General features: G+C 41.5%; 1 protein-coding gene across 3 annotated transcripts in view; it reads left to right on the plus strand.

Moving 5' to 3' along the window:
- Positions 1-7,164, plus strand: part of LOC121893963 (calmodulin-binding transcription activator 1-like) — a 58,808-nt gene extending 51,644 nt beyond the window's left edge. For 2 of the 3 annotated variants that reach the window (XM_042406196.1, XM_042406198.1), the window contains exons 12-21: positions 271-455; positions 532-610; positions 704-971; positions 1,630-2,162; positions 3,235-3,383; positions 3,502-3,748; positions 3,947-4,015; positions 4,916-5,061; positions 5,147-5,218; positions 5,904-7,164. In XM_042406196.1, the coding sequence (XP_042262130.1) occupies positions 271-455; positions 532-610; positions 704-971; positions 1,630-2,162; positions 3,235-3,383; positions 3,502-3,748; positions 3,947-4,015; positions 4,916-5,061; positions 5,147-5,218; positions 5,904-5,979 (1,824 nt within the window). In that variant the 3' untranslated portion in view covers positions 5,980-7,164. The remainder of the gene's footprint in view (positions 1-270; positions 456-531; positions 611-703; positions 972-1,629; positions 2,163-3,234; positions 3,384-3,501; positions 3,749-3,946; positions 4,016-4,915; positions 5,062-5,146; positions 5,219-5,903) is intronic. The other variant, XM_042406197.1, reaches the window with a different exon arrangement.
- The last annotated feature ends 3,084 nt before the right edge of the window (positions 7,165-10,248 follow it).

Here is a 10,248-nt window from a genome sequence, read left to right on the forward strand (position 1 = left end):
TTAAAATGTTTAATTAAAGCAAAACTGTGTTGAGTCATTGAAATTAAATATGAAGATTAAACTTGAAGACTGCATGATAATAGTCCAATAAACTCCTGCAATAGTTTTGGAGCTCTGAAAGAAACAACTTGAAACAACTTTGTCTCGTTCTAATGAAACTTAGGGACACCTTGAAATACATTTTGAAAAAACAATAAAAGAAACAGTAGATAACACTCTGAGAGATTTACACGCTTAACTCATTGTGCCCTTCTCTGTCTAATCTCCCAGATCTCTCCCGATCAGGGTTCATTTGAGGGTCGCGTGGTGGTGGTGTGCGAGAAGATGATGTCTCAGCCATGCTGGGCTTCATCCAATCAGCTCGTACACAGTAAGAACTCCAGAGGAATGACCTTACTGCATCTGGCTGCAGCTCAGGGCTATGCAGGGCTCATTCAGACACTCATATGCTGGCGGTGAGTAACACACAAACATGACACACCATCATGAAGTTGAAGACTCTGACAATTAATTTGTTGTCTTGCTCTGCAGCACTAAGCACGCTGACAGTATTGACCTCGAGCTTGAGGTGGATCCTCTCAACGTAGACCACTTCTCCTGCACTCCACTGGTGAGCGATCAATATTCTCATATGTGTGTCTGAGTGTATGTGTCTTTCTTTTCATGGCTGTGTGTGACTTGTGTATTCCTTTGGCCTCTCCAGATGTGGGCATGTGCTCTGGGCCACACTGAGGCAGCACTGGTGCTTTACCAGTGGGACCCAAGAGCTCTGGCTATTCCTGATTCGCTGGGACGCTTGCCGCTCAATATCGCCCGATCCCGGGGCCACACTCGATTGGCTGAGCTCTTAGAGCAGCTGCAACAGACTCCTCAAGCTCAGGGCCAGCCTGCTGACACTTGGATGGACAGGTGGAGAGGAGAGTCACAGCTCAGTGGAATAAGCAACAGCCCCACCCCTAACTCTAACTCAGGTGGGAAAGTCCACTATTATATATGGTGGTGTATCACTAACAGGGAAGAATTTGTCTGTCGTTAAGGAGTCGGTTGACCCAAAACACAAGAAAATGTTTACATGACAGTAACCAGTAACAGAAGCAGTAACTTCCTGGAGTCTCCGTTGCCTGGCAACTGCAACTGCTCCCAGCCAAGAAATAGTTTGGCACATAACTCACTAAAACCACAACTTGATGTTTTTACACTTTGGTTTTTATACAAATGAAACAGACAAGATATAATGTTATGATGTTAATTGGTGAGCTGTAGAAGCACTAGGAACAGGATTTTGGACAGGGCTAGATTTTCTAACCAGCGTTAGGCTCCAGTGACATATTAGCAACGCAAATAAAAGTACTTCCCAAAATATCAAACTATTCATTTAAAGATTATATTTGTAAAATTCTACAGCAGTGTCTCTTTCCAGTGACTCTGGATACTCCTCTGATCTCTCTGTGGACAGTCTGAAATAAAAACTGAACATTATCACCATGGCTAATTATTTCTAGGCATAAGTGGGTGTTTTTATGTTTTGGGTGAACTGACCATTTAATAAGTTAGTATATCCAGTGTAATAGGAATCAATGTTGTCATTATTAAACTTGCTCTTATTTTGCCCTATCTTTGTTTCTCCAGAGCTGAGGAGAGCCAGGACAGAGAGCCAGCCAGACAACCAGAACCAGAACTGGAGCCAAACAGGACACAGAGCCTCACAGGGAACCCAGGGAGAACAGCGAGGTCCACCCCCAGCCAAGAGACTCAAACCCAGCCCAGACACCCCGCAACAGCTAGCTAACTCAACCCCCGGCACCAACACCCTCAACTCCCTCCTCAACTCCTCCCCCAGTCCTAACCCTCAACGTTCTCTCCTACCAAACACCCCACAAACTCAACCCTCCAACCTCAGCTGTCAGAGCGCACCTCCTGCCGGCTCCAGTCCTAACCGTCCTCAGCTGCCCAGCACCCCATTCTCCCACCTGCAGGCCAGGATAGGGGGGTCTGGAGGGGGCACCAGGTGGAGTCTGAGACAGACTCTGGGGCAGCGTAGCCTAGCCAGGAGGATTCTAGGAAAAGAACGACTGGCTATTCACCTGCGCCAAAGAGTGCTGTCTGACAGGGGAGAGGAGACAGAGCTGCTGACCTATCAGGATAACGCAGAGGACTTGCAGGTAGGGGGAGCAGACTGTTAGGAGCAGTTTTTGATCTTGTACCTGAACACTGAACTCTTTGTACTGTATGTGATGGACAATGTGTGCAGCTTGCTTGTATGCATGCCATGTTTGTGGAAAAAGTACATGAAAATTCATGAAACAATAAATTAAAAACTCTGAAAACAACTGTCCCCAAACTTTGACCCTCAATGTGAATAAGCAAAAAACCTCCAATGAATTCCTCATTAGGTTAAACATTTAAAGAAACCTTGAGATGGGTGCAAGAAGGGTAAGACAACAAACTGTAACTTAAACAAAATATAGGGAATAAATAAAATGCAGGAAATAACTAGATGGGGGGGGGGGGGGGGGGCAGTGAAGATCCAGATCTTACATGATATGATATTATCATGGTCATAAGAAAGGTACCTGGTGAAGATGACATCAGTGCCATCTTTACCACAGACAACCACCATGAAAAGTTACTTACTCACAAATAGGCACACACTAACATCAATGACGAGGAATGGGAAAAAGGGCACACATATAAATTTCATACTGACAGGAACAATACTAACTGGTTTACACTGAAAAGATAGATTGGAGTTTTAAGCTTGGTTGTAGCTATTTGTAGCGTGTGGCTGTCTAATAACAGCAGGAAAGTTGTTCCAAAAAAAGGCGATGCAATAATAAAAAAAGCTTTGAAGCCTGCAGTTTTCTTTTTTCCACCTGGAAAGATAATCAGCTCCACCGGAAGACATGTGGCTGTATGATGCTGAAGGATGTCTGATACAAAACCATCAAACTGTTAGAAGTACTCTCATGTCATATCTAGCATGACACAGACAGTCATATGTTTTGTATGAGCTGAACAGTTGAGTTAAGAGTTAAGAGATGCATTCCCTTTTTCACTTACACGCCAATAATTTACAGATTTGAAAGCAGTCATTCCCTTGAATAAGACCATGTAGTTTAGTGTCATCAGCATAATTATGAAAATAAATGCCAAAACTAAAGATGATTTCACTAAAGGGCACCAGGTGTTTTACATGTGTGAGTTACACCTGCTGTGTGTGTGTGTGTGTTGCAGATGGACATTACGATGCTAGCTGATCACATCATGGAGGCTTCAACTGGTAGGCTTAAGCAGGAGACAATGGAGACTGAAACAGACTCTGGGAAGGTGGGGATCAGCAGTGACGTCAGGTTACTGTCTGGTTACCTTGGTGAAGTGGAGAGGTGAGTCAAAGAATTATAAAATTCAACCATATTTATGTCACTTCTATCTCATCAAATAGCATAAGTCTTTTTAACATACTTACTTCAGACTTTTGCTTTGCTCTCTGCTTTTCTCCAGGTTTCTAAACTTCAAGCCCCCGACTCCTAGCCCCAAACCAAACTCTCTCTCAGGGCCAGAGGATCAGCAGAGTCCTCAGGCTAAGCAAGCCCTGTCGTCCTCCTTTGACTGGAGCTCCTTCCTCTGTGCAGCTATGAAAGAGGAGAGGTTGAAAACGGACTCTTCCTGTCTAACAATGACTGAAGCAGAGCAGGGAGAGCTGTATGAGACCATCAGGGATGCTCTGCACTCCCTCAGAAAACACAAGGTATCCAGTATTATGACCTCCACTCTACTCCTCAAGAGTTTGCTCATACAGATTGTATGCATTTTGTCACTACCACTTTTACAGTTCTGGCATTGACTCAGTTCGTCTTTCTTCCTGTTTCTGTCTTGCTTAATCTGCATTCGCGTGAAAGCTTAAGATGACTGTGAACATTTACACAAACACTGTAACTCTCCTCAGGGTCCCATTCAGGAACAACGCAAAGAGATTGCAGCAGTGATTCAGCGCTGCTATAAGAGATACAAGCAGGTAAGAGTTAATATACAGTTAGCATCAATTCACCACTTACCATCATGTCAAGCAGACCTAAAGTAAAGAATTAAATATCCAGAAATAATAGAAATAATAGCACTAATAGGTGTGATTTCTCTATAATCTTAGCCTAAAATGACATGAAATAATTGAATTTTAATTTTTAATTATCTGATTTGTGCTAAAATCTATTTTGTGAATTGGCAGTTGATTTCAGTAAACTGAAATTATAAATGTGGCTTGTCCACATCCTGTCCTTATTTTCTTTAATGTACTAACTTCTTATCTTTTTAATAGCTCCAATGTAATCTATGACAAAGCCATATGGCTTAATATCATCATGTATAATACTTTCATAGTGTAGTTAGAACCATCAATGTTTTATTTTTTTAAGTTTTATTTACTGTCCAGTCAGTTTTATCACACATATTTTTGATTTTGCTTCAAACAGCTTGATCTATTATAAACATTTATTAACAAAACTATTGAGTGAAATTCAGTCATGATCATGATTTCAAAGAGAAATGTTTATAACCACAAAACTTGGTTTGTAGTCATTTCAAATTGTGAGATGAATTTTTCGACTAACATGCTTAGACACACATTTCTGGTTTAGGTTAGGGGTGTATATTTATATATGTATATTGATCTCAGTTATGCAAAGTAGATTGGAATGAACCTAAACTAGTTTTACATTCAGTTTATTCATTTACGGTCGTTGCATATTCATTATATTGTTTAGTTTATCACGTAAGGTTATCATTTTTTTGTGATTTTGTTTTTATCTGTAACATTGATTTGGAAATAAAATTGTGTTCAGATTCAGTATTTAGCAGCGCAAAGGTACATATTTAATGCTGACAGAGGGCTTTTCAACACTGCTGTCTTTTCTCTCAGTATGCACTTTATAAGAGGATGACCCTGGCAGCCATCCTGATCCAGAGTCGTTTCCGGAGTTTCCATGAGCAGAGGAAGTTCCAACAGAGTCGTAGAGCAGCAGTCCTCATCCAGCAATACTACCGCTCCTACAGACACTCCCTCAGGTACTTTAAATACACACACAAACACACTCACACACAAGGCATAATTATGTAAAAACAATTCTTACACCTATGTTTTCATCTACAGCAGCCTCCTAACTAAAAAACAGAACCAGGCTGCTCGCAAGATCCTGAGGTTCCTGCTCCGATGCCGCCACAGGTGAGGCATGAAACTCTCCACACCACTGCACACACATCCAAGGACACACACTCATACACATTACCCACACACGCACCTACAGCCCACTGCCACACCTGCGCTCACTACATTGGTGCTAATAGTTGGTGTTGTTTTACTGTTCCTGTGAAGCCCCTTGATGGACGATAGGCCTCTGAAACGGGTGAGTCTTCTCTCTCTCTTTTCTCTCTATCCCTCTCTCCTGGTGGCTGATGCCTGTATGCATGTCAGCAGAGGGAGGGGGAGAGGAGATCCTGGATTATCATCCTTCCCTCTCGCTCTCTCTCTTCTTCCCTCCCTGTCTCCCTGTCTGTCTCTCTCTCTCTCTCTCTCTCTCTATCTCTCTCTCTCTCTGTCTCTATGCGAGAACTGCTGAATGATGTTGGTACTTCTGCATGACTGACAGATAGATAGAGGAGCGATTCTTGCATATGGTCTTCCTGGGGGCATGTTCTGACTGACATCACTAGGGGACTTTAAGTGTCTTGCTTGGCCTGCCAGTCTCTTTTTTTGTGCCTTGATGGGTGGGGAGGATAAGGTATTAAATAACTTTCCCTGTTGCTCTGAGAATGGCCTGCGGATACAATAATAATAAAACATGCTTCAAAAGACCTGCATACAAAAATCTCTCTAACGTGTCTCTAATGTATGTTTGTTTTTTTCTCAGGGCCAGAGAGCAGAGAAAGGCCAGGGGTCCTGAGAGCCCACCGCCAGGCCCCACACACAGCCCCCTCAGCCTGTGAGCAATCTCTACATCCTCCCCGCCCTCCATCTTCTCCTTTTTCTTTCTCCTTTCTTCCATCCTCCCCAAACTCCTTCGCTTTCTACCCCCAACCCCCTCTCCCACCCCTTTCTTTCCTTCTCTTGCCTCTTCTTTCTCACTCTTTCTCCCCTCTTCTCTCAAGAGGGAAAAACTCTTCCCAGACAGACTGAGGACAGGATAGGTGTCCATCATGGCAGCTCAGACAGACAGACTGCTGGGTAGAGCCCAGGGACCTGGCTCTGCCCACAGCACTGATCCTCCTCCACAGTTTCACTGGGAGGCCATCACATTAACCTCATGGCATTCTTTGCACTCTTCATGGGTATGTTTCTTTGCAAGAGCAAGTCGACGAGTCAAACGAGAGAAAGCGAGGAAGCGCCTAGCAGCGACATCCTGCCGTTCGTGGCGGCGGCTGGATGTGGCGAAAGGCTCCTGTGATGAACAGCTGATTCAAGAGAAAGGCTACTTTGACATGCTGAACATGTAGAAAACCTTTTTTGCGTTTTGTATGCAAACGGTGATCCATGAAAGAATAAGAAAACATAAACCAAAAAACTCACTTCTATGTTGCATTTGCATGCAAGGTTTTTTCGCTTATTCCTCCTCTCCATCATCCTGAAGAGCTCTAGTGGCAAATCATTCTGCTGACTCAGTGTATCACAATACCACCAACCACTCTGACTCACAGGCTTACAAACCTATTAATCAGTCACCCGATCAAAAGGGGAGGAACTGCACTTGAATGTAAGAGGGGCATTGTTAGATAAGGGTTGGGGTCTGAATAACGATGTCTTAATTTGTTACATGGACTTTGTATGGAGTCGTTCTCAGAGGCAGCACTTTGCTAGCCTGACGTGGTGTGTCCGTGTTTGTTCAATTCAATGCATGTGTTTGAGCCACGAGCTCCTGCATGCTTGCCAAACTGCTTTAGTGTTGTTTCTTTTGTATTTCTATGTGTAGTTGTGTCTCACTTACGTCCTCATCAACTTATCCTTGCCCTGTGTAATGTGAACTGTGTAAGGACAAATGACTTCATTTTGGGTGCTTTTTTAAACTTTATTTATTTAAGGGTCTAATTATTTATTTAATTGGCTCAAGAGTGGTTAAGCTTGAGACTGGTTTTCCCCCCTTGTGTGGTAAAATATGACATGTTCCAATGGTTAAATGTCTCTGTTAGTTTGTTCTTTGCGTGAACCTCTAAATCCTAACTGTGGTTTTGAGGAGAGAGTCACATACCATTGCCTTGACTTCTTCTTGACTCTGAGAGGTCTCTATGCTTGCTCTGTACAGGACATGGGTCCTATACCTGCCCCTATACAGGGCATTGGTCCCCATATTAGCCCATACGGGCAATCAAATCCATATTTTGGACTATTGCATATTCCTGTATATAAACTGACGAGGTAAGGGGATACGAGGACCCTGAAACTTTTTCATAAGAGGACTGTATTTAAGATTATAAATTATTTTACTCCCATAATGAGAACTTAAGACAGAGACCTGGGTACACAGGATGGCTGTATTGCTTGTAAATAATGTAGATATTACAAACGGAGTAATGTGCATGAGATTTAAGACAAAGAAACAGCAAAAAGAACATGTTAGTGGCTATGGACTGTGAGAGGATTTTAACTGCTTCACTTTAAGAGTATCCAGTATAAGTGTTACTGAAAAGAACATTTTGTTAAAGCATGCAACTGAAAAATCTAATGTTAGAATTATAAGTGGGAAAACAAAGTTAGCTGAAACAATGATCTTTCAGACAAAACATTTACACTTTGTGCTTTTGTTTCTTGGCTAGCAAAAATTAAACCCTTTTTGCCAGTAGTGCCAATTATTATGAATGCTATTTTGCCTAACAATATGTTATGTTGGGGAAACCAACACCCAAAAGATATCAGTAAGATCCACAGAGGCAACACACACACACAGACAATAAACAGTAGAAGAGATCTAGTAATAGCTCAACCGTAGACCTCCTAAAAGTTCTGAAAGTTTGTCTAAGGCAGACTTACATATAGACGGTGATGATGCAAGTATGAAAATGATACTAAAATGGTGATGAAGATGATGACGACTATGAGCGTTTAAATGTGAATGCAATGACTGATGACCCAAAAAAAGGGAAAGAGGGCGCTACATTCTTTACAATGTGGTTGTGCTTCAGCAACATACTAGCTTTTATTAAGACCATTTTCACACCTACAGCGGATCCAGCCTGGCCTCCAGTCAAAGCTTTCCATCCTCAAACAGAATGTCTCCTCCCCACTTTTTACATATCAATATGTTGATTTTTTTCTTTCCTCCTCATTGTCACTGCCATTATACAATGTGTACTTTAGAATTCTGGAAAGCTCTGTTTAGAAAGTGCCTGCTTAATAACAGAAAAGTGCAAGCTAATATCAGGAAATATCTATTTTGTGTTCTCCAAAAAAAAAAGGTTGCCAGTTACCTATTTATTTTCCTAAATTGTGTGTTTAAAAATGAACTTGACAGTGTTAAACTTGATCTGAGTCTAGGTTAGACGCTCTGATTTGTCAGTGGTATGAATGAATGCTCATGGTCTGATTGATGCTATGTGTTGCTTTATCAGACAAACTGGTAATTACAGTATCACTTTTTGCCCCCACTTGTGTGTGCGTTTTGCAGTATTCGAACAAGATAAACCATAGAATCCAGCTTCTGTGTGTGAAAGGCACTGTCACAAGTCTATTCAACACCCCAGTGTCGCTGTTGGGAGGAAGATGTGTTTTCTTGCATGGACTCACTTCGTCTCGTCTTTCCTCAAAAATGTTCTTGCGGCATTTAAATGAAAGCATAACCCAGCAGTTTTCCAGAGAACAAAATAACTGTCCTACATCCTTTCTTTCATTGTCTTTCTCTTTCACTCTCTCTCTCTCTCTCTCTCTCTCACACACACAGAGATGCACATACACACACACACTTGTAAACGCATACATACAAAGTTATACACATTCAGACGCACACAAAAAGCCACACTCTTTCTCTCTGTGCTTATGTCTTTGGGAATAATTAAATCTCTCCCTTAGATTTTACTCAGGGTTGAAGAACAGGGAGATGGTATGTGGAGTGTAACGATCGCTGACACACACGCTGAGTTGTACCGCTACTGGGGACTGTGTACATCTTTGTATGCATATGTATGTGTATGTGCATATTTGTGTATATTAGGGATACTCCAGTTGTTCATTGACTAATTAGTATCCGCAAATTTTCAAATGACGTTCTTGATCAACACTCTCACTACTGATAATCCAGTCTCATTTTTGTGAAGCAGTGAATGTGATCTGTTTGCTTCAACCTAGCTGTACCTTGCGTCACTTTTTCTACAAGAAAAAATCTCCAAGTCCCTTATTTTATAGGATTTTGCTGAAATATAAATTCTATTCAAAGCAAGTAATAAGTGAAATTTCTATTTATACACTTGCTCTTGTCATAAACGCACAAGATTGTTAATACAAAGAATTATTAAAATAATGCAAAAATAAGTAATAGCCACGTATCACCTTGATTTTCTTAATTTAAGTAAACTTGTATGAGATGGTAAGTTGACAGATTTACAATTGGAAGATCTCTATTATGTGTGTTTCACATGTTTTCTGAATTGTCATCGTACTGAGAGACAGCCATGGTTAGGACAGTGCTGTCAGGAGCATTCATGCTATGGTAATCACTTGAATCTCCTCTTAAACTGCCCCTCCTCTCACATCAGCACAACTAAAGTCACAAAGAACACTGCTTCAAACTCCTTTATATATATATATATATATATATATATATATATAAATAAATATATTGTCTACACACACATATACACATACACCGCAACATCCAAATGCTTGCGCTTATCAACACACACAGAATACACACACGAAACTAAACACAGATGCAGAGAATCCATTAAAAATGTTCATGTTTTTGGAGAGGATGGTGACTGTAAAAAGAGTATGTAGAGTAGAAAAAAGTTAAAAGATATTGAGATATTGCCATAGTAGACAGCTGGTAGACATGCGCAGAGATGGCCTCTGTTCTCATAAGTCAGCCTAAAAATGAATGGTATACCCTTTCAGGATGTGTTTTGAGAGGGTGAGGCCAAACACCACATTGCATGCTAGAATGGTAGACCCTTATAGATAATCTATGGCTAGACCTCTCCTTGCCTTCCTCTTCTTCACCCCGTCTTCCCTCTCTCATTTCCTGCTGTATTCCCACCTTGCCTGCTGTTGTG

Source organism: Thunnus maccoyii, chromosome 3, assembly GCF_910596095.1.
Source record: "Thunnus maccoyii chromosome 3, fThuMac1.1, whole genome shotgun sequence".
In the NCBI taxonomy this organism is placed as follows: Eukaryota; Metazoa; Chordata; class Actinopteri; order Scombriformes; family Scombridae; genus Thunnus; species Thunnus maccoyii.